This window comes from Crinia signifera, chromosome 3 (genome assembly GCF_055691185.1).
Source record: "Crinia signifera chromosome 3, ASM5569118v1, whole genome shotgun sequence".
Taxonomy (NCBI): Eukaryota; Metazoa; Chordata; class Amphibia; order Anura; family Myobatrachidae; genus Crinia; species Crinia signifera.
Window position 1 is genome coordinate 5,065,879 of NC_139219.1, and position 24,461 is coordinate 5,090,339.

At 43.3% G+C, this 24,461-nt stretch overlaps 1 protein-coding gene across 9 annotated transcripts in view; it reads left to right on the forward strand.

Annotated features, from left to right (window-relative positions):
• The window catches only part of ESRRG (estrogen related receptor gamma), a 705,684-nt gene extending 681,441 nt beyond the window's left edge, over positions 1-24,243 (forward strand). For all 9 annotated transcript variants that reach the window (XM_083175157.1, XM_083175155.1, XM_083175150.1 and 6 more), the window contains 2 exons: positions 16,810-17,079; positions 20,455-24,243. In XM_083175157.1, coding sequence (XP_083031283.1) covers positions 16,810-17,079; positions 20,455-20,699 — 515 coding nt within the window. In that variant the 3' untranslated portion in view covers positions 20,700-24,243. The remainder of the gene's footprint in view (positions 1-16,809; positions 17,080-20,454) is intronic.
• The last annotated feature ends 218 nt before the right edge of the window (positions 24,244-24,461 follow it).

Below are 24,461 nucleotides of genomic sequence, written 5' to 3' on the forward strand. Positions count from 1 at the left end.
GGAGCTTAAGGGGGCCCATCTTTACGGTCTAAGTAATATGTTTTACATACATTTATCACCATCAGTTGCTGAATAGGGGGCCCTTACAAACGTTTGCTATGGGGCCCACGAATATCTAGGTACGCCTCTGCCCAGAGATCCAGGCCCCCTGTACACTGCAGCAATTTAGCCACATCTGATGTTCCTGACATGTCATCGGGTCCGATGTGCGGTACCATGCTGATTGTACCGGAGTCGGGGGGCTCCCGGGGCCGTACACGGCTGCAGTACATTTCAGTAGTGTATGTCCAGCTTTACGTGCTGCACGTATGATCTCCGGGTCCGATGTGCGGTACCATGCTGATTGTACCTGAGTCGGGGGGCTCCCGGGGCCGTACACGGCTGCAGTACATTTCAGTAGTGTATGTCCAGCTTTACGTGCTGCACGTATGATCTCCGGGTCCGATGTGCGGTACCATGCTGATTGTACCTGAGTCGGGGGGCTCCCGGGGCCCTACACGGCTGCAGTACATTTCAGTAGTGTATGTCCAGCTTCACGTGCTGCACGTATGATCTCCGGGTCCAATGTGCAGTACCATGCTGATTGTACCGGAGTCGGGGGGCTCCCGGGGCCGTACGCGGCTGCAGTACATTTCAGTAGTGTATGTCCAGGTTTACGTGCTGCACGTATGATCTCCGGGTCCGATCAGATGAGCACGGGACCACGCATCGTATCAGATCGGATGTCACACACGTGGTATTTCTATTTCTGCTGATTTCACCTGATTTCTCGGCCCGATCGTCCGGAATTGGGTGAAGGTTATTTATGTAGTAAATAAATACATAAAATACATTTAATGAAAGACAGAAACAAATATCTGTAATAATGCATTATAACAAGAGGCAGAAGGGTACTTGTTGCCTAGCACGGCGCCCATCGCATACCGTACTTAGTGGTGTGCGATGCAATGCGATGTTCCCGTTAAATGAACAGGAGTGCTTGTACAATGAAATATCGCATAGCATCGCATGCCAGCAAATGGCATGCGATGCGATTTTTAATTGTACAAGCACCCTGATGGGTGCTTACAATGTTAAATGCACCCCCATTGTCAACGCCACCCCCACTATCAACGCCAACCTGAAACGTGGCGAGCGGCGGCGGTACGCGTCCTCCGACCTTTTCATACCCCCACTATCCACGCCGTCGTGGAGCTGATTTTAGATAGTGTGGTGAGCGCAGCGAGCCACCGAGTCCGAAGCGCGGCAAGCGCAGCGGAATATGAGCCCGAAGCGCGGCGAGCGCAGCGGAATATGAGCCCGAAGCGCGGCGAGCGCAGCTGGAATACATGTAAAGTAATCCATGTCCCCGCACGGGGCCCGCTGCGCTCGCCATACTATATAAAATCAAATCCAAGAAGACGTGGATAGTGGGGATATGAAAAGGTCGGAGGACACGTACCGCCGCCCCTCGTGGGCTCACGTCACTCGGCACTATTCGGGTTGGCGTTGATAGTGGGGGTGGCGTTGACAATGGGGGTGCATTTAACATTGTAAGCACCCATCAGGGTGCTTGTACAATTAAAAATCGAATCACATCGCATGCCGCTATATTGCATGCGATACGATTGTATACGATCAAAATCGGGTGCGCCGTGCTAGGAAACAAGTACCGGCAGAAGCTACCATATTAAAAAAAAGCAAGGCGCTTGGGCCACAGGTGAAGGGTTGGAGGGCCACATGTGGCCCATTGCTGCACTCACCAGACCAGAAACCCCAAATAAATACACTGGGCACCAGAATAATTGTCGCTGCTCCCCCTACATTACTGTCCTGTCACTGGTTCTGTGTTACCGTACTGGGGTGTATCCCAGCCTCTCTCCCCCTACATTACTGTCCTGTCACTGGTTCTGTGTTACCGTACTGGGGTGTATCCCGGCCTCTCTCCCCCTACATTACTGTCCTGTCACTGGTTCTGTGTTACCGTACTGGGGTGTATCCCGGCCTCTCTCCCCCTACATTACTGTCCTGTCACTGGTTCTGTGTTACCGTACTGGGGTGTATCCCGACCTCTCTCCCCCTACATTACTGTCCTGTCACTGGTTCTGTGTTACCGTACTGGGGTGTATCCCGGCCTCTCTCCCCCTACATTACTGTCCTGTCACTGGTTCTGTGTTACCGTACTGGGGTGTATCCCGACCTCTCTCCCCCTACATTACTGTCCTGTCACTGGTTCTGTGTTACCGTACTGGGGTGTATCCCGGCCTCTCTCCCCCTACATTACTGTCCTGTCACTGGTTCTGTGTTACCGTACTGGGGTGTATCCCGACCTCTCTCCCCCTACATTACTGTCCTGTCACTGGTTCTGTGTTACCGTACTGGGGTGTATCCCGACCTCTCTCCCCCTACATTACTGTCCTGTCACTGGTTCTGTGTTACCGTGCTGGGGTGTATCCCGACCTCTCTCCCCCTACATTACTGTCCTGTCACTGGTTCTGTGTTACCGTACTGGGGTGTATCCCGACCTCTCTCCCCCTACATTACTGTCCTGTCACTGGTTCTGTGTTACCGTACTGGGGTGTATCCCGGCCTCTCTCCCCCTACATTACTGTCCTGTCACTGGTTCTGTGTTACCGTACTGGGGTGTATCCCGGCCTCTCTCCCCCTACATTACTGTCCTGTCACTGGTCTGTGTTACCGTACTGGGGTGTATCCCGGCCTCTCTCCCCCTACATTACTGTCCTGTCACTGGTTCTGTGTTACCGTACTGGGGTGTATCCCGACCTCTCTCCCCCTACATTACTGTCCTGTCACTGGTTCTGTGTTACCGTACTGGGGTGTATCCCGACCTCTCTCCCCCTACATTACTGTCCTGTCACTGGTCTGTGTTACCGTACTGGGGTGTATCCCGGCCTCTCTCCCCCTACATTACTGTCCTGTCACTGGTTCTGTGTTACCGTACTGGGGTGTATCCCGACCTCTCTCCCCCTACATTACTGTCCTGTCACTGGTTCTGTGTTACCGTACTGGGGTGTATCCCGACCTCTCTCCCCCTACATTACTGTCCTGTCACTGGTTCTGTGTTACCGTACTGGGGTGTATCCCGGCCTCTCTCCCCCTACATTACTGTCCTGTCACTGGTTCTGTGTTACCGTACTGGGGTGTATCCCGACCTCTCTCCCCCTACATTACTGTCCTGTCACTGGTTCTGTGTTACCGTACTGGGGTGTATCCCGGCCTCTCTCCCCCTACATTACTGTCCTGTCACTGGTTCTGTGTTACCGTACTGGGGTGTATCCCAACCTCTCTCCCCCTACATTACTGTCCTGTCACTGGTTCTGTGTTACCGTACTGGGGTGTATCCCGACCTCTCTCCCCCTACATTACTGTCCTGTCACTGGTTCTGTGTTACCGTACTGGGGTGTATCCCGACCTCTCTCCCCCTACATTACTGTCCTGTCACTGGTTCTGTGTTACCGTACTGGGGTGTATCCCGGCCTCTCTCCCCCTACATTACTGTCCTGTCACTGGTTCTGTGTTACCGTACTGGGGTGTATCCCGACCTCTCTCCCCCTACATTACTGTCCTGTCACTGGTTCTGTGTTACCGTACTGGGGTGTATCCCGGCCTCTCTCCCCCTACATTACTGTCCTGTCACTGGTTCTGTGTTACCGTACTGGGGTGTATCCCAACCTCTCTCCCCCTACATTACTGTCCTGTCACTGGTTCTGTGTTACCGTACTGGGGTGTATCCCGGCCTCTCTCCCCCTACATTACTGTCCTGTCACTGGTTCTGTGTTACCGTACTGGGGTGCATCCCGGCCTCTCTCCCCCTCTCTCCGTTTTCTCCCGTTTGCCCCTTTTGTCCAGTTTGGGATTTGTATATTTAATTAAATTCCATTGTTAATGAAAGTAAAATAAAAACACAACTTGGTAACAGTTTTGTGAGCCGCTGTCTGTCCGGATTACACGCGGGGTGTCGCTGCCTTTAGTACACTTGTCACACTTTAATAGAAACAAAATATTCCGTGAGTCAGATCTGCAATGTCATCCCGCCGCCCCCTTGCTGTGTCGGCAATCGTGGAAATGACAGAGCGCCTCTCAGTAGGGGTAATTAAAATGTAAATATTGATATTTTATTATTTGAAACGACTTTCCAGCGCGGCATTTCATATCTCCCCATCTGTGCCGCTCTGTTTAGTGGTCACTTTAGTGCAGCTCGGGGAGGCCAGGCGACGGTTTGATCCCCGTTATGTCAAAATGCTTGTTGCTGCTTAATTTTGATATCTAATTAAGTGGAAAAGTACAGTCCACACAGTAATCCACGGCATCTTAACCAGCTGCTGGGGTATATTTAGAATTAATCTCCACTATGGAATCATCCTAATGTATGCAATTAAGAGTCTGCCGATGGCTAATTAGGTGTATTACATTCAGGCAGATTCTTCCTTTTCTCCCCTTCTCTTTTTTTGGACTCTTAAACACTTAAATCTTCCCCACAGTGGTGGCTTTAACCCTCCGTCGCTGGGGGCAAAATAAAATTGTGCAGGGGGAGAACGTGCAGCGTGCTTGCAGAGACGTAAATGCATCATTATGCGCTGCCGCCCCAGTAAAACACTTGGCGCAACCGTTCTGCATCTGCCGGACTGGCGGGCAAGGCGTCTGATGCAAAGAGTAGCAGAAATCACCTAAAATTCCATCTTATTTACACTACAGAACCAAATAATTAATTTCAACTTTTCATATTAAACCTAGTTGAAAGCCTGTCAAAATGATGGCTTCTGTAATGTACTTCCACTTTGAGCTGTGACAGTTTTTACTTTCACTTTGAGCTGTGACAGTTTTTACCTTCACTTTGAGCTGTGACAGTTTTATTCTCACATTGAGCTGTGACGGTTTTTACCTTCACTTTGTGCTGTGTCCTTTTTACTTTCACTGAGCTGTGACCGTTTTTACTTTCACGTTGCGCTGTGACAGTTTTTAGCCCACAATCTCTCCACCCCTCCCCCAGTCCCTATCTGCTCCTACCTCCAGCCTCTGTCCTCACAGATCCCTCTCTCCACATATCCAGAAAGTTTGAAACAGATCAGTGTCCCTGCTAAAAATAGCTTTCACTGGGTGGGATGTACTATGATGATAATGCGGTAAAACCCCCATTTTACCGCATTTTCAAATTTACTAAAAGCCGGCTGCACTGTCAAGGAGATGACGGGGACGCCACAGAGCCCAGGAGGTGATGGAGACCCCTGCAGACCATATCACAGGTATCGCAAGGGGCCTCCGTCACTACACCGCGATGCCAGCCGCACATGTTAGTACATATGTGCTGGCATTGCGGCGGAGGCGTGGCGAGGGGCGACGATGTATGTTATTACATCCCGCCCACTTTCTGTTATGACATCTATTAGCACACAGAGGAGTAATTTAGTCTGTCAAGTGCCCTCTAGTGGTCAGTGGAAGTACTTCATCTCATAGAGGTGAGAAGTAGTGAGACCCCCTCCCTCATCTCCGCTCCGGCGCTTCCCTGCCACCGCTGCCCCCTCTGCCTTATCCGCCTGTCAATTTCAGTAGTGACGTCCGCAGCAGGCTGGGGGATGTTCATGGCGGCTCGGGAGGACTCGGGATACCACCCAAGGGGTCCTAATAGACCACGCCCCTTTTTGGCGCACGCATGTTGTTGGCTCTTTAGCTTGACTACAGATATTTTTCGGCTCTTTTACCTCTGACCAGTTGGCCACCCCTGATGTATACTGTCAGATATTTGGAGAGTATGGAAGGAACCACAGCATATACTTTTGTAAAACATGGGAGTTCACACAAACTCCACAAACATGCTATATGGTCAGAATCAAACCCATGATTTCAGTGTAGTAAGGGAGCGATGCTAACCACTGTGCTACCAAGTATATTTAATGACTGTGAAAGGAGACATGAAGAGGGCTTATTTTTTATTTTTATCTTTTTTGACTCTGCCTCATGAAACAGAGATTTCCAGCATCTGGCTCCTCAGTATGAGTATAACTTCCAGTACAAAGCTCCAGCTCTGTAACATAATGTGACATCAGAGAGTGCTGGAACAAAGCCAGACCAGTGACTGATGCCTTCAAACAGTCTTTATAAATAGGTCATCTGGTGGCAAAGTGATAGGAGTCATTTTTTACCTTTTTTTTTTTTTTTTACCGAATAGTGCTCAATGTATCTTTGTAATGAATTCTGCTCTGTAGCAGCTATTAGCAGTTGGGAGAAGCCAGTCCAATAATAGCAGCCACTAATCCATTAATTCTACTTTAGAAATAGTCCTTTTTAAAATCCAAAATTGGGGATCTAGAGGAAGCGGAGACATTTTGTTCCGAAGGACTAATGAAATTGTTACATCTGGTCGGCCCAGCTTTAACATAATAATCAAACAGCTTTGAAATAGGATGCAATATTTTTTATTGGTACAAATAAATTTATATTTATATTATCCCACATTTAATTCTATGCACAAGCCGGATTGCAGCACATATTTTATGGTAGTAATAATAATAATTATAATAATAATAATATTAACAACATTATAATATGCAATGATATTATTATATTTTATTATTATTATTATATTAACATTATAAAAATATGTACTGTATTTTATTATTATAAAAATACTGTTGTTATTATTATTATTATTATTATTATTATTATTATTATTAATAATAATAATAATAATATTATAAAAATATGCAATATAATTTTATTGTTATACAAATACTATTATTTTTATTATTATTATTATTATTATTATTATTTCTATTAACATACAAATGTGCAATTTCATGTTCTTATAAAAATAATATAATAATTATTATTAATTATAATTAATTATTATTATTCATTATTTTTATTATAATTATACAAATGTGCAATGTAATTTTATTATACAAAATATTTTTATCATTATTAAAATAATAATAATATTATTATTAATAATAATAATAATAATAATAATGTATGTGCTACAATGACTGATGCACGAGTAAGTCTTCCAAATACTATGTTTTGTTTGCAGTTTTTATTATATTAGCCTGTGTATTATTATCATTGCGACGTCCTTTCTGTCCTGCAGAGAAGATATTACAGAACACACTCACAAGAAAATACAACTGGGGAATTTTGATATGTTAGCAGATGGACTGATGGGGTGAAAGGATTGCCACTTTTTCTGATGAGAAAATGACTGTCTTACCCCTGAAGGTATAAAAGCCAGGCTATAATGATTTGGCAGTGCTAGAGCCAGGAAGCCGGCACAGTTGACCCAGTAGTGGTTATATTCATAAACACTGGCTCATATGGAGATTACAAGTCCTGCAAAGCAAACATCGCAAATCAGCCATTGCCACAGGGAATCACACAGCAGTGCTGGAAACGTCAAGCGTTGTAAGCGGGGGGGCATCGGTACCAGTGGATGTGTGTCAGCCTACCTTATATTAGGGCCTGCTTGTCTAAGCTATATTCTACTCTGACGACAAAAGAAGAATTTTATTTGAACAAAAAAAAAGTATACAAAAATAACAATAGTAAAACAGAAAACTAGCGCAGCTCGGACAGGGAGCGCTGGATAATTGTATCGCTGATGACAATAATGGATGTTCTGCGGAATTCTTAAAATATCGACCTGCGAAATGTTTTACCACGAAGGTCTGTGGATTAACGGAGAGTATTGCTCTGTGGTTATGGTCACCTACTGTATGTACAAAAGACATTCAGCTAAAAAGCTGCCAATTATAATCTCACAGACATACAAGAAATCTCTGTATTTGTTCTTTAAAATCAATCTCAAACACACTTGTGGGATTTCTAAATATATTTGAAATGAATTCTTCTTAGCTTCTTGCATTCAGTTTAATGATCTGTGCGAAGTAGAGGTCCTCAGTTTTGAAATGAGCTAGAATAGATTATGGAAATGGTTACAGCAGCACAGAGTATTTCAGTATATGGGCATTAGGGCTTGTCCACTTGTGTGACTGTGATACTGAGGGTGGTATCCTTTAGAAGCAGGGTCATGACTTCAGACTTGGAGTGGAGGACAGATGGAACACATTCTGACATGTAGAAGGAGCAGGGTCCTCCAACAGCACAGTGTGGTGATGTAGTGTCATGCTACAGATCACAAACTTTGTAATATCAAATGCATTCAACTTCTTGGTTCTTTGCAATGCTGAACATACTGACTGCCGATTACTGACATAGCTTCCATAGTCTTACACCCGGAATCACTTTCCAGTAGAACCAAGAGGTTGATTCACATAGGTGCGAAACGCGTTGTTGAGCATCATCTGGAATCTGTGTTTTTGCCACTATTCTGGGGTACCATACAGTATATGGCACATAGACATGTACCACCTCATTGCCAGTATCGTGACCTCTGACTGCTAAGACATGAGTGGAGTTGTAAAACTTACTGTAACTAGATAAAACGATGCCAGTATCAGCCAGAATACAAGAGAACCATTGCAACTGCCCGCTCTACCCTGATATCACCCCGTTTTGGTGGGACCCCATTAAATATTCTTTTCTATTCTTGGCCAGGTACTGCAGAACTCCACTTTCATCCCAATAACTCTGATGGTAATTGACCCGGACAAGATCTTTGCAACTTACGTGATGCCGGACTTTACCGTGTTTTTTTTTTTTAAACTTCTTAAATTGTTTATTTCGTTGGTTACCTGTTTAAATTCATTACAAAGCTCTGCAACGTAAGTGGCGTCCTCCATTATCCCTTCTCGGAGCTGTGTTTCATTAACACTTTCTGAAATCACTGGAATGAAAGGTCACTACTTGTTTTGTAAATGCCCAATTCACAGCTTAGAAACGGTTGCAGGACGCACTTAGTATTGCAGGATGAATCTTGTGTCTCTGCTCCTCCTGACAAGCGAACATTTGTTTAGTGGGGATCTATTGTCCTTAATGGATTGAGAGGGACAAGTCCTGCGAATGCTGGATTGCAGTTAGACGGACGCGATGCACAGATAATAGTAAGCGCCCGATTGCAATTGGGGGCGCGGGAACTGGAGCGCTCTGCAAATACTTTAGAAGAAATACCAAATAATTGTTTTTTTTGTTTGCTATGTACGGCGCTGCGGACACTTTGCGGCGCCTTATAAATAATCGTACTACTACTACTAATAGTCCTATATAATAAACACTGCTCCTCACCTCAATGGGGGGAATCAAGTAAATCTTGTGATACTGTAAAACTGAGACCCATCCCCCCTTATGCTCACTTAGGTCCGGAGGCTGGGTCATTTTTGTTGATTTCCATGTAATATTTGCAAACTTGCGAATATTTGGGATTTTTCAGTATGGATCTCAAAGCAAACTCTTTCTCTAATGGGCAAAACCATGCTGCACTGCAGGGAGGCAGATGTAACATGTGAAGAGCGAGTTAAGGCCCATACACACGATGGGCGATTTTGAGCTGAAAGGTGCTCAATACACCAAGTTTGAGCAGCATTCAGCTTGAAGCCGCCCAATGCGCGCTCCCGCAACATCGCCGGGAAAGCCGCTCATCTGCTGGTATTATCAGCTATGCAAAGCCGTCCGCCCCCGCTGACAGCGCTGGGCAGGGGGAAAGCCGCTCAGTGTGTATGGACCTTTAGCTTTGGGTGGAGTGTGTTCCAATTTAATTCACAGTGTCAAAATAAAGCAGCCATGATTTACCCTGAACAGAAACAAAATAACCCACCCAAATGTAAATCTCTCTGCACGTGTCACATCTGCCCCATCTGCAGCGCATCATGGTTCTGTCCGTTAGAGAAAGATTTTGCATTTGAGTTCCTTACTGAATTACCCCCCTTATAGTAAATATAAGCAGGTGGGGAAAGGGGGGGGCAAGGCGCAGTCACTTGTGTTGACACAACAGTGCAGTGAGTCATTAGAGTATAATTAGCATTCAGCGATGGCGGGCGCCGTTAGAGGAACGTCTGATGTGTCATCTCCCTGACACACGAACAGCAGTCAGAGCATCAGAACCCAGCCGTCAGTGCCCTACTTTGCTGATTGTGGCAGGCGTCTGGGTGCGCGGAGAGCGCTGAGAGCCAGCTCTGGCTTACAAAGCGCAGGGAGGGAATGCCTAACAGGGGTTAAATTCATATGCCTTTATTGCAGCCTATTTCTGTCAACACTCGGCTGCGGAAACAAACATTTATGCCTTGTGAAGTGAGAGTGTATTTTTGAAGGCTAGCCGTCAGATATTTTTTGTCCTTCACACTTCCCTATGCTTAGCCTTTTTTGTTAAGTTGACTGCAAAGTGCATCAGTTCGCTGGGCAAAAAAAAAAAAAAAAGAGAGAAGCAAAAGTAGCTGACAGCTGCCTATGGCGGTGTTGTCAGGCACATGGGCTCTTTAGCGTAACACGGCAGGCGGGCGGGTATACCACATGCTCCAGCAGCCCACCCTTTCCCTGCCAGGAAGGCTCATTCTCTGCTCTCTCATGATGACCGCTCTGCGGACGCTTCCATCTCTCTTTGTTTGATTTTGGGGGAACAAGCCGCCTGCGGGTGCCGCGACTCGCCCCTCTATGGTCTCTGTATTGGGCACTTGGTTACTGGGAGAGAAATGGCAGACAGTGGGGGTAATGGCTCCAGCATCCCATGCATGGAACCACGTATGTATATTCACCCGTGTGTACACACCTGTGCACCCAGACCGCCGCTATCCGTGCACCTGATTTCTGCGCCACCCTCGTCATCACCGCGCGCTTCTTCTCTATTTGTGGAGTCATTATGTATATGCGCAAATTCCACCAGCGATCCCTCTCTGACCATTGGCGCTCCGTTAGAGCCCAATTGCTCCTACTTTAAATGTTCTTCAGATGAGTGTGACTCTGAATTGCGCACACTTGCACACACCTAGTTCCAGACTTACGCAGGGATGGACTGGCCCATTGGTGCACAGGGGAAACTCCCAGTGGGCCCAACCTCCTCCTCTAGGGATCAGGTTACAGTCTCCTCTAGGACTACGGGTTTTGGAATATTTTGGATATCCGAATAAGGCGGTGGTTCCCAACCCTGGTCCTCAAGTACCCCCAACAGTGCACGTTTTCCTGATCACCAGCAGGTGCACTCATTATTCAGACACATTTTAAAAGATCCTTAGGTGGAGCTAATTATGTCACCTGTGATTCTGTGTGGAGACCTGGAAAACGTGCACTGTTGGGGGTACTTGAGGGCCAGGGTTGGGAACCATTGGAATAAGGGATACCTGACCGATATATATATTTATCAATAGGCCCAAACCTAGCTGTGGGCGGTATGAAATGGGCGGGTGGGCTCACTGTGAGCATTTGTTCAGTTGGTTTAGGAACCACTTGCAAATAGGGCACAAGGTAAATGACGAACCATTAATTATTAATAATAATTAATAATAATGAAATGTAATGTTAGCACAGCAGGACCTGATTACAAAAATAAAATCTGTTTCATTGCTAACCTGAGGTGACCTCAGTGTCCTGCCTGTGCCCAGTGCAGGGTATGTATGTGGTGGGCACAGATGTATGCCCACTGATTGGCCAGTATACACAGCTCATATCGGTAACAATAACTGATGACTCTGGTCTAATGGAATGGGATCCAGGTCCCAGCGGGCCGGCACGTTGGGTTGTGACCTGTGTTCGGCTGGGGGGGGGGAGCTGCGCAGTGACGCTGAGCAGTACAGGCAGGTGTGCACGCCGCTGATCCTTAATAAATGGCTCCCGGGGTGTAATGCTGTAGCGTACAATCACGACGCGCTACACTTTCATCTTCTCTATAATTAGCTATAATTAATAATGTTATTATAGATTACTATAATTATACAAATTATAGTTTGAAGAATTAAAATATTTATTGCTAACAACCCTTCGTGTAACCAGTGCGCAGGAATCGGGGTATCGGCAGCGATGGCGTCGGGGCTCATTATAGATCAGCAAAGTGTTAGAAACATGTGACTATAGTACGGCATCGTCTCACCCTATCAGGGCGTACGGGTGATAGGGCGACAGTGTCTAGGTGGACAGTCAATAGGCCGACCATGAGGTTAACAGGCACAGGGTCGACATTGACAAGAGGTTGACACAATATGTTTTTCAAAAAAAAATTTGTTTCTTTGGACTGTTTAATGGTTTATCCATCCACATGAACTACAACTGCAAGCGGTAAAGTGCGCCGAGCGCAGCGCAGCGCAGCGAGGCACCAAGCCCGGATCATGGCGAGCGAAACATGCAATGTGGGGGTACTCACTGCACTTTTTGGGGGTCCATGTTGACAGATGTCGACATTGACACCAAAAAAAGTGAAAAAATCATGTGGAGCTTTTCATGTGGCAACGATTTCCATGTCGACCTATTGCTTATGTCATTTACTAAATATTCATAGGGTGGCTGAAATATTGACCGGAACGTTTCAGCCACATATTGATTTATCAGCATTCCATTTAATTAAACCGTGTATATTCTGTCATTGATTAGAATGCCTGCAGCCACGTAGACTTATTGCTCCTACACCAGGTATACATGGGAGGCATTGCATCTAACCCACGCGTTTCACTCCCGGACATGGGCTTAGAACCTTACGTATATATAGCGTAAACTTGTGCATTTTACTTTCCAAAACTAAAAATAAATCCGTCCATAATAGTGATTATAAGGTCCTGTAAATGGCTGAGGAGATTGTGTACCCAGCTTTAGTTTGATGCGGGTTGTTAGTATATTATGCGAATGATTAACCTGAAGACGTGTGGTAACACTCACCCCAACTCTGGATGGACCACAATGCCTTGCGTCACACCATCTCTGAAGTACATGAACCACTAAATGTTGCATTTGGGGTTCCCTGTGGCCAGTTTGGTTGATTTAGGCTACATGAGGGCACAATTCCTGCATGTTTTGTAGCTGCCCGTAATAAGCGGACGGCTGAATTAGGAACCCAATGGCTACCGGGCCAGATATGCTCAGTATTGTTGGGATCCATAGCAGAACCTAGGAAGGAGCCCAGAGATAGCGCTGCAGCCTCCCGTAACAGGACTGTCCATACACATCCAGCACCTGCATCTCAGGGGGCAATGCTGGTACTTGGGTGGCGCTGGGTAAATAGAAGACCGCCCCCCCCCCCTCTTCTTGGGGCAGCTGCAAACTTTGCCCACATGGGCGTTCCACTCTAAGCACAGCACATTTGTAGAAACAGGTATCTATCTATCCATCTATCTCATATCCATCCATCCATCTATCTATCTATCCATCTATCTCAGTCATATCTATCTATCTATCTCATATCTATCCATCCATCCATCTATCTCAGTCATATCTATCTCATATCTATCCATCCATCTATCTCAGTCATATCTATCTATCTCATATCCATCCATCCATCCATCCATCTATCTATCCATCTATCTATCTATCTCATATCTATCCATCCATCCATCCATCCATCTATCTATCCATCTATCTCATATCTATCCATCCATCCATATATATTTATAGTATGTTTCATTCCTGGAATGTCGGCTGCAGATAGTGTGGCAGGGTGTGCGTAGTCAACGTAATGTATGTTGACTTTCATAGTGTCTACCTAGCGATGATATCCCATGTGGCCATGTATGGAAACTGACACAGAGGCGAAATGCGTCATCTGTCATTGTCTGCTGCTATCACTGTAGTGCGGATTGTTTCTATTGGTGACCTCTCCCGCGACCACAATTGCCCCCAATTGTTCTGTCCCGCCACAGCAAAGCAGCGTTCCACACCCATCATGGCTTCCGCCTCCCTAAGTCCCCATAAGTGGCCGCCGTCACACTTACCACTAAATTACCGCTAATCAGGAGATTTAAGGATGAGAGCGCCTTCCGGCAGCGTCCCCGGCCCCATTGTGGCGCCACAACAATATTTATCGCCCTTTCCTTAATTAAACCCCACCGAGCGCCCTGAGACCTCATATATAAGTGCTTGATCCGTAGGCGGCCGGGACAAAAGAGAACGCGGAGGAACTTTAAGGTTTCTGTGCACGTAAATGTCAGTATAGGCCTTCTCCATCATCAGCACTAAATTCACATTGACGCCTCTTTTCTTCTCCGTATTGATCCTTCCATGAGAACGTAGATTTGTATCTGTTAATTAATGCGTCCTGAAACAGCGTTTGTATTAATCAGGCAGATAAGAAAAATTGGATGCTTGCACCCTCGCGACAGCCATAAAAGTGCTTTGCCCTGATAAAATTGTGAATGGACCTCAATAAAAAAAAAAGTTCCACCTTCCATTCAATAAACTAATCATCCCACTTTTAATTATGCGGTAGAGAGATGTGTGGAGATTGGGGAATGTGTAAATCTAATTATTTACTAACAGCAGTGCCTGGGAGGGGAGAGTCGGCTGTCATCGGATGCTGCTGCGGGCTATGCGCCCTGTCCATCTGCTGCCGCTGAACGAATCTCACTTCTTCAGGCGAGTGCAGCTCTGTGAGCTAATTGGAAGAGCATTTGTTTAGCTCACTGAAATTCCGATTTGCAGAGGGTGGGGGTGAGGGGGGGGGGGGGGGGGGAGAGATGTGCAGCAGAACCAATGTGATTTATGGCAGCGACCAACTAAAAAAAAAAAAAAGTTTTTGAAGTTGCGGCGCGCAAGAACCTGATTGAGAATCGCATGAAATCACATTCTTATATTTTTTTTTAGAAATAACAATGAAAAAAAATATTATTTTTATTTATTGCTCCTTCTGCAAACTGACATAAAAGAACGTCATTTACATTGCGTTAAATGGAGAAGACATCATGTCCAATATATGTCGTTTTATAGATAGACATTGTCTTTTAAAAATAAAAAAGGCGCAGCTATTTATTATAATGTGTGAGCAGAGGCATCCGTCATTAACCTCGTGGGCTTGGAATGTAATGCATTTCAAATTAGGATCCGGAATGATCACGCAGTGCGCGAGAAGGGGAGAGGGAGTATCCTGGCGCGAGAATTCATTGTGACGTGTAAAAAACGCAATGAAAACATTCGCCTTGTGCCTTAGTGAGCAATGGTGGCAAAACCAACAACCAGCCTGTCATTTCAGCAGAAACTATATTACAGAGGCATGAGGCCCTAAGTACCTTGTGCCTCAGCAATGTCGCTAGTTCCTAATGATTTGATAGGCTGCCTTTGTCTCCCAGAAATGCTGCGACTCAGAGACACTGTTCAGTCATTACATCCCAATTTTTTTCAATTTTGCACACACAGGGGAAAATGTACTAAGACTTGGAGAGTGATAAAATGGAGTAAGATAAAGTACTGACCAATCAGCTCCTGTCATTTTTTCAAACACAGCCTGTAACATGGCAGTTAGGAGCTGACTGGCTGCTAAAGTATTTTATCTCTCTATCACTGCTTTATCTCTCTCCAAAACTTTGTACATCTGCCTCTTAATATACGGTGTAGAATCATTTTTGGGCGGCGCTGCTCTCTCAGCAATCGGAATACTCTCCAGACGTGTCTTAAGACCCCCTTAAGAAAATCACTTCTAATCCCTTCTGATGGGTTTATTAAGTCCTTGTCATTGTCGGGTGCCAATTGGCAAACTTATGTACTTTACCAACAGGCCAAGGAAATCATTTCCCACTGTATATAGCAGTAATGTGATGGGGAACATTAACAGTCTGCTCTAATGCATGTAACTGCATCTATTAACTCCCCATCTGACAGTCATGTGCGGGGCGCACTGCGATACCAAGACTGCTGAGGTCACAGACCCGCCTGCAGCATCAATAAAGTCATATTGTAAACTGGGGCGTCAGGCAGTGTTGGACAGGACCCACTGATTTGCAGGGCCACCCCCCCCCCCCCCAACCAGGCCTCACCACTGTGACCTCTTGGGGGGGGGGGGGGGGGGCAGTATAGCAAGATAGACAAGCTTAATACATTGCACTTTTTATAGCATAAAACCAGAATTTATTTACTGTCTATGGGGTTTTATTGTCCATAGCAACCAATGAGATTCCTACTGCCATGATCCTAGTGCAGTCTATAAAGTGATAGGTAGAATGGGGTTGGTTGTTGCTATGGGAAACACCTGTACTTTTCCTGTTGTAAAAGCGAGCCTCTGATTACACACACGCGGCGGGCCGGATAAAGGTGTGTGGGGCAGGGCTGTCAGCATTCTGATTGGTAGATAACGCCAACCATCCACCAATCAGAATAGTTCTATCGCTTTTTACACGCTGCAGATATGGGTGAATCCAAGTATAAAACAAGCCGTATGTGCGCAGTCTGCGGGGCTCAGTAACGTAGTCTGGCTGCAGCGACTGGATTTGGCAGCGAGTGAGGCTAAGAGACATATGTGTGTAGTGGGAATGTAATCCGACATTGCGGGGCTGAGTATTTTTGTAAAATGAAACAAAGGACCACCTCCGGGGCCTGCTATGGGGGGGCAATAACTGCATTTGTACTAGTAACGGTATTGGAACATACTCTGCAGCGCTATTTCTGGCTACAGAATAAAACACGAATATAAATATTTAATTTCATAATTAAAAATACAATATTGTGTTTTGTTTTTTTTTTCTAGTGGTTTCATCCTCATAGATTAACAAACCGGAATGGTCATTGATTTTTAAATACTCCTAATTATGTCTTGCACTGTCAAACATCAATGCCGCAAGAGTATAGTACACCAAGTGAAAAACCACCTTGTGATAGGTGAAAGGAATCTATAAATCAGTACCGTAACACTGAGCGGAGGGGAGCGGCGTGGTTCATCGTTGGGATTCATGCGTGGTCATTGTAGGTCAGTGTAATGCTGGGAGTTTATTAAACTCTTGTCATTTCCTCTCGTTACTCCAGGGTTCTCCACCTTGTCCCTTGCCGACCAGATGAGCCTCCTGCAGAGCGCGTGGATGGAGATCTTGATACTGGGCATTGTCTACAGGTCCCTCTCATTCGAAGATGAGTTGGTGTACGCCGAAGACTACATAATGGACGAAGACCAGTCGAAACTGGCGGGGCTGCTGGAGCTGAACAACGCAATCTTGCAGCTTGTCAAGAAGTATAAGAGCATGAAGCTGGAGAAGGAGGAGTTTGTAACTCTCAAAGCTATTGCGCTCGCTAACTCAGGTGGGTCATCCGCATCCTCCCCCATCCCCGCATTCACTATCCCAGCATCCCTATGTTCCAGATACTCTTTGTTATCTTATAACCATACAACTATACATTGCGGGAGAGCAATCTCCACTCATTACCCAAGTAGGATAATATGTATCTATTGAAGGTGCTGCAACTACACAAAGAGAATGTGAGGTCATAGTGCATTAGCGCACCCGGGCCAGGTTTTTGCATGTTGGGGTGTTTTCCCCCTTGGATGGTGCATGATGTATTTTTGTGCACTAGATAATTCAGGTCATTACCGTTCTATGCTAAAGAGGTGGAACACATACAACAGTGAGCACTATAGGGGTGATTCTTTTGTGGCAGGCACCTCTGCTTGGTGTCTATAGATACGGCTGCCATAGTGACGTCAGTCCATCGAGTTTAACCTGACGGAGCAATTTAATTGTTTCTCCATTTGGGAGCTCATTGGTGTGTAACGTGCACCATTTGGCTGCGCAAATCAGCTAACCACATCTAAAGCTCTAATTTAAACATCTAAAGTCTTGGTTTGGGTACTTTGGGTGCTCAAGCTACGTACTTTTCAGACATTATTTCTTGAACCTCTGGTGGTTGCAAGAAAAATAGGTGTCTGATCGAGGCAACAATTGACTTGCACCAATAGACGCCCATTCAATTGGACTTAAAGCAGGGGGCATCCAGAAGATCGCAACCAATGTGCCCATTGGTCAAGTAAGTTCTGACAAGGGCCCAGAGAGCCTCGAGGAGCCGACAAATACTCATTGCTCATGTGCATCTCACTTGTTTTTTTTTTTTATTGATAAATAGATCAGGGTATGGTCCCAAAACATTATCTAGTCTCCCGCAAGCGTTCCCTTGCCTGCTCGGAGTGAGCACATGACTTTGCTACAAGCAGCCGCCGAGTGACTCCTGGGTAACCTGGCGGCTGTGTGGGAGCTAGCGAACAGATGTGTACTCATACACCTCTATACGTAGCTATGAACATGGGCTCGCCCGATGTGGTGAGGATGCATTGGCGGCACAGTGTTAACCTGCTCGCTAGACTACAGACACAGGCAGCCTAGGGAGCAGCTCTGAATAACCCCCAAACTCTTCATACTGCAAACTGTGCATCCTCCCCAGAGCGCTTACTACAAGATAATCGCAGCATGACCAATAGGTGCTGTAATAATGCATTCTCAATGTCTGTCCGCAAGAGCTAACCATCTACAGATGATGGGTGATCTGCATTATCTAGTCCCCTCAGTCAATCTTAGCAAAGAAAATATCTGCTCAAACTTAGAGATGATTGACCTAAAAATGCATCGCAGGTGGGGGCGCGAGAAGGGTTAATAAAACATTTAGTCCCCACGAGCAACTTAAAAGTGCTGGACGGTGGGAGATAAGTAAAAATCGTTTGTCTTTGTTCTCTTCCTTTTGTGTAACCCTGATGTCTTCTCTATAGTCCTTAAGTCCCTTTTAGCATTTGCATACACTCGCCTATAGATCCGTGTTTAATCGCATGCTGATCAGTAGATACCGATAACATGCTCTGACGCCGTGTACCATTGACAGCCGCGCCGCGCCCCTCCATACGCTTTTGTTTTGACCCTTTCTTTGAACTTTGTCTTGGTTTCTGGCCAGTAGTTTTCCCTTTAATTACAAGAAGGAAACTGTCAATAAAATCTGTTAAATGGGATGCAATGAGCGCGTTGAACGGGCAGACAGCTATTTGTTCACATTCTGAAGCATTCAGAGTATTGACAGTTTGTTTTCTGGGGCCATATGCGACGATCAATCTCAGGCTGAGCTCAGCCACGCTGAAAAATGAAAAACCAGATTGCTATTGCCTACTTGCGGATGACGACTTGTGATTTGGCGCAGCTCAAGTGAGATGAGACCTTCTGCCCAAATTGCCCCCCTGAGAGACAGGGGATGCGTGACCGGTTTTAGAAATATTTTTTTTTAATTGATTTTGTAATTAGCAGTTTTCAATATTGCTGCTGCGGCTTTAAAGAGAGAGAGAGAGAGAATGGGGGAGAGAGTGAGGGAGAGAGAGATAGAGTGGGGGAGAGAGTGTCAGGGAGAGAACTTCATATCAGCAATAAGGTCATTGTTCTGTTCAGATCATTTTTAAGTAGTTTCACCCTTTGATCCTATCGCTGTCACCTGCATCCTGTGAGGGACACGGAGACGCATACTTAGTTACAGTATTTGGGAACTTGGCTGGAGTCGGAATAAACCTTTTTATCATGTCACTTCCAAATGACAGTAACAGGCATTGGGTAGCTGCTGCGGCACCTCTTCTGTTGTGTTATCCCCATTGATGCCCAATGAATTTATCTGTCGCACTAAAAGGGGTTTTCTGGGATGTAAAGTTCCAAGTTATGCATTTTCCTGTATTTACAGGGTGCAGATTAGCTCAGAGCCCATGTCTAGGTAGACAGTCAGTAGGTTGACAGCTAATGGTGGACATGCACAAGGTCGACATTGACAAAAGGTGGACATGCAGTAGATCAACAGTGACAAAATGTTGACACAAGCTGAAGGTTGTCATGAGTTTTTCATGTTTTTTTATGTGTCAATGTCGACACTTGACTGTTTTTCATGTGCTGCCCATTGCTATGTTCACATTTTACTTGTGTCAAGCTTTTGTACATTACAACCCATGTGTATGTTGATCTTTTGTCAATGTCGACCTTTTGGTGTCAACTTATTTACTGTTGATCTAGAAATTGTGTAACCATTTTGCTAAATAAATGCATTTCTTCTCCAATTCCTTTGCCCGCAATCTGTATGCGTCGGTTCTTTGCACCCGGCACAGTCCACGCACAGCTCTTACGTCTCCCTCAGATATCTTTTGCATTTCAATAAGCGTGATCTAGGATACTGTGGCTACATATAACACTGCCATTGAGGATGAGGGAGAAAAGCCACTTCACAATTAATGACGCCATCAGTGATTAACATCAATGTCGATAAATTATTGATGGTGAACCATGAATGGTTTGCATTTATTGATGGACATTGCTTCTGCGGGGAATGGCAGACAATCATTGCCAATCCACACCTAGCTGTATCTGTCACCGAAGACGTAGAGCCATTGGATCGTCACCATCAATTGCAAAACCATTGGTGACAAACCATCAATAGTCATCCCTACTTAGATAGCAACTGCAAATTGGGTAGCAGTTATATTCATGAAAACAATACTTGATTGTGTTATTATTTTTGGGTTTATATTTATGATAAGAACTGTCGAAATTGCCAGATCCCTAAACTTGCAGAATTCTGAACAAAAACTAGCAATTGGAATTTAACAAATGTCATTGTCTCCTTCAAAAGGGATATACTGTATCTTATGTCTTGATTTTTTTTTTGCAGACTCCATGCATATAGAAGATGTAGAAGCAGTTCAAAAACTTCAAGACGTCTTACATGAGGCCCTGCAAGATTACGAAGCTGGCCAACACATCGAAGACCCCCGCCGGGCCGGAAAACTACTGATGACTTTGCCATTGCTCCGACAAACCTCTACCAAGGCCGTCCAACATTTCTACAACATCAAACTGGAAGGAAAAGTTCCTATGCACAAACTTTTTCTGGAAATGCTCGAGGCCAAGGTCTGACTAAAAGCACCTTTGGTGGCTTCCCAGCGCCATTGATAGGATAAGGGAAGAATATGTCTAATTGTTTCTGCAAATAATGTACTGAATTTAAAGCAAGTGACTGCACTGATAACTAGCAGCAAGACCGGAGCAGATCCCGACTTTTCCTCCTGCATTGTGACGGTGCAGAATTTTCCGCTCCCTCTTTATGTTTTTGCTGCTGAACTTAAAATAAAGTAACAAAAAAATTAAAAAGTCTTTAATTAAGAGAGATGGAAGCCAGCCCTGCCAAAGGACAGAAATCCATAGGATGCCACTGAATTTAACATGGACCACAATGCCCCCTCAATAACGAAAGGAATCACTAAGAAAAATCATATCTTGCGTATAGTATAAACAATGACTGATTGCGCTAGTAGGATTCCGCGGGAGCAGTCTCTAATTTGACTACCTGAGTGACACGTCATTGGCTGCTTCGTTGCATTTTATTTTCCATCCAGGCCACCCAGCCACTTGATTTCTTTATTGTTTTTTGAAGTCTTCCAGATATTTCTCGGTTAAGTACTATGTGACTTTTTCAGGGAATCGTTTTAAGCTTTATTCATCCATGCAATATTACTTAAAAATAAAAAATAACATTAAAAATAATAATAATAATGATATTAATAATAAAAATAATGATATGATACAAAAATGCATTTTTTGGGTTTGAGCAATGAACAATTAATAAGGACAACTAAATCCTTATGGAAGGGTTTTTTTTTTTAAAGAAAAGTTTTTGATTTATTGTTATAAATCGAGGTTATTTTCTACCAGCTTTACCACTTTTCAGCCATTTACTGATTAATATGTGGATATGTCTCTTATTCAAGCAATAGTCGAAGGATGGTGCATATTACCACGGATGCAATTAATGTTGTGTGCCAGTCTGGTTCGAAAAAAAAAATCGGTTTCTTAAACTGTAAAGCCTAGTGTACCTGTTATGTTTAATACAATATTAGATTACACCTGCAATGTATATAAGTAGTCTAATGTGCGTACCATTCTCCCCGCGAGGACGCTTGCAACTTGCTAAAGTGTCTTAAAAATAGATAAACCTCGGACTTCAGTTATCAATGGTAATCAAAATAAAAAAAATCTAAAAAAAGAAATAAAATAAAAATAGAAATGTAAAATAATATTGCCGGTAAGACAAAGACCAGCAATAAACAACTGTCTGATTTATATATAGATATAAATCTATGTATATAGATATATATCTATATATAGATATATATCTATATATATATATATATACAGTATATATAAAATTAAAATAAATTAAATGAATAATAATTGTAAAAATTAGTAATTTCTTCTTAAACAGCAATTTTATACGAATCGCTATAGCAGTCAATGTGGTTTCCCACCCCTGTTGTTGCAGCATGATAGCCATTGCAGTATGAGACTGTTGGAAGGTGTAATCTAATGTAACCCCCCACACCTATCCCGCTCACAAATTTACAGTTACCTACAATACATCAAAACGCTCTGCCAGTATACCAGTGTTAATAGTTGCTCCCTGTATCATGTGAACGCCCATATTATATGTACACAAATGTAATTAAAATTGTAATCTTAATCAACAAAAAGAAACATATTTCTGCTTTTCAATGTTTCCTGTTTGTTGTGCTTTTTGCTATCTTTTTCATTTTCTTTTGTCAGTTGCATTTACAACGCTTGTCGTCCTGTTCTCCTCGTGGTTGTTTGATTCTTGTGACGTGCGCTTTAAACACAGGGTAGAATTAGAGGCGATATTAGATGTCCAATACCTCAGGAGCATACAGGAGTTTAATCTGTGGCTTCCTGGTAATAGTCTTATCCTAAATACTATTCCTCGGCAGATTAAAAATCCAATTGAGAAATCGCACAACAAGAGGCTTTCAAAGAAAAAAAAAACCTTAAAATTATTCTTAACAGAACGCCAAAAATAACTTCTACTTCTACGTTTAACCAAGCTTCATTTTCATGCAATGTAAATATGGCTTCTTCTGAATCATCTCAGATGTTAATAACTCGCTCTGTGTTGCTGTAAAACCATATTATTTTGTCATATATTTTTTTTTTTTTTTTAGTTGCATAAAAATTCCCAAGACTATTGCTAATCTGTGTGCTTTAAACAGAATACAATGGGTTGGCGAAACACAGCAGCCTGATTCTATAAATAATAGTTATATAAGGATTATATTGTAGATTGTGGTTTCTCTGTAGAGAAGTGACTAGTGTGGTTATAGATTACTCATCATTAACAATTCATTCAGAACGTTGGGTACCTTGAAATGTATAGCTCGGATAGGTATTCATAAATTGGCACATCCCTATACAAGTAACGAAATTTAAAAACTCCTTGGAGAAAAATAAAAGGTGCTGATTGAATGAGATTATTTATTTTAATGTTTCAAATATTTTTATTTCCTGGTTTAGTTTGTTTTATTAGCAATATATATATAAATATATAAATGTATGGAACAATACAACTATACTGTACACATCTATATCACTGTATTAGCTGTCTGTACTTGGGTATAGCCGCACACTTAAGCAAACCTGTTGGATTATGATTGGAAATATGTAAAAAATTGAGTAATTGTAATCCACTGATGGCATTCATATACTAGATATAGTTACTTAGTGGTGTGTCAGATCTCATTAAAAATCTGCCAACATAGTTCTCAATATTGTTCCTAGAGCGGCATTAGTTCCGGCGTCTATACGGACATGGGTGCAATAGATCCGGTAGACCTGAACAGGCAAGAATAATAGTTTATATTAAAACCATGTGTGATTTATTGTTCATTTTTGTTTCTGTCAATACTACATAAATAGCATGGGGTGTAAAAAATAATAATAATAATATAAAGGGATTATGATTTTTAAATTTAAATTATTTAGAGTTTTAACTTAATTTTTAAATTAAATTATTTGTTATTTTCTTATTTAAAGCAATATGATTGCGTGTCTGTGAAGAGTCGCACTCGTTATCTCAATCAAATTGGAATGTTGTATTTATTACACTATTTTGCATTTAAACGATGTAAAAGAAAAAAACCTAAAACATTTAAACTGCTATTTTTCTTATGGAAGAGAAAATGGGTGTTGGTGATTGTATTTTAATTATTTAAACTTCTCTGTTTACCTGCCTAGGAGAAACATCTGATGGCAGTCTAATGTGCAAGGATCATTGAAGGAAAAAAAAAAGATTAATGGAAAAAAAATTATGATAAAATGATTATAATACTCCAGGAGTTGCAATATAGCCAGAATTAACAAATAAAACCATGTTTATAGATATCGATGGGCTTCACATCTGTAAAACAATCAACTGTATATTTTTGTGCTGTGTACCATGCCATGTGCTCCAGAAATATGTCCATTTGTGTAAATGTATTTATTTTATATTGTATATATTGTTAAATGCAAAAAGGAGACATGACTCTGTAACTTCAATCAGTTCAGATGTGTAAGTCAAATTATTATTCCTTTCAGGATGATGGTAGAGCAATATTAAAAAAAAGCTTCCACTTTTTGATTGTTTTTGTGTTGTGTTTTTATATAAGACGGTTTGCAATTTTATTTGCTAAACTGTAGGTAGAGGTTTATACAAAAAGCCCAGTTGAAAGATGCTGCATTATATTGTATAACACTTTCCCTTGTGGCACAGTTAGGAATATTTGGGTTCAAGAGTTCCATCTCGGGTCTCAAGAGGGGTTACTGCACTTAAAAACAAATCCTTTTCCATAAGAT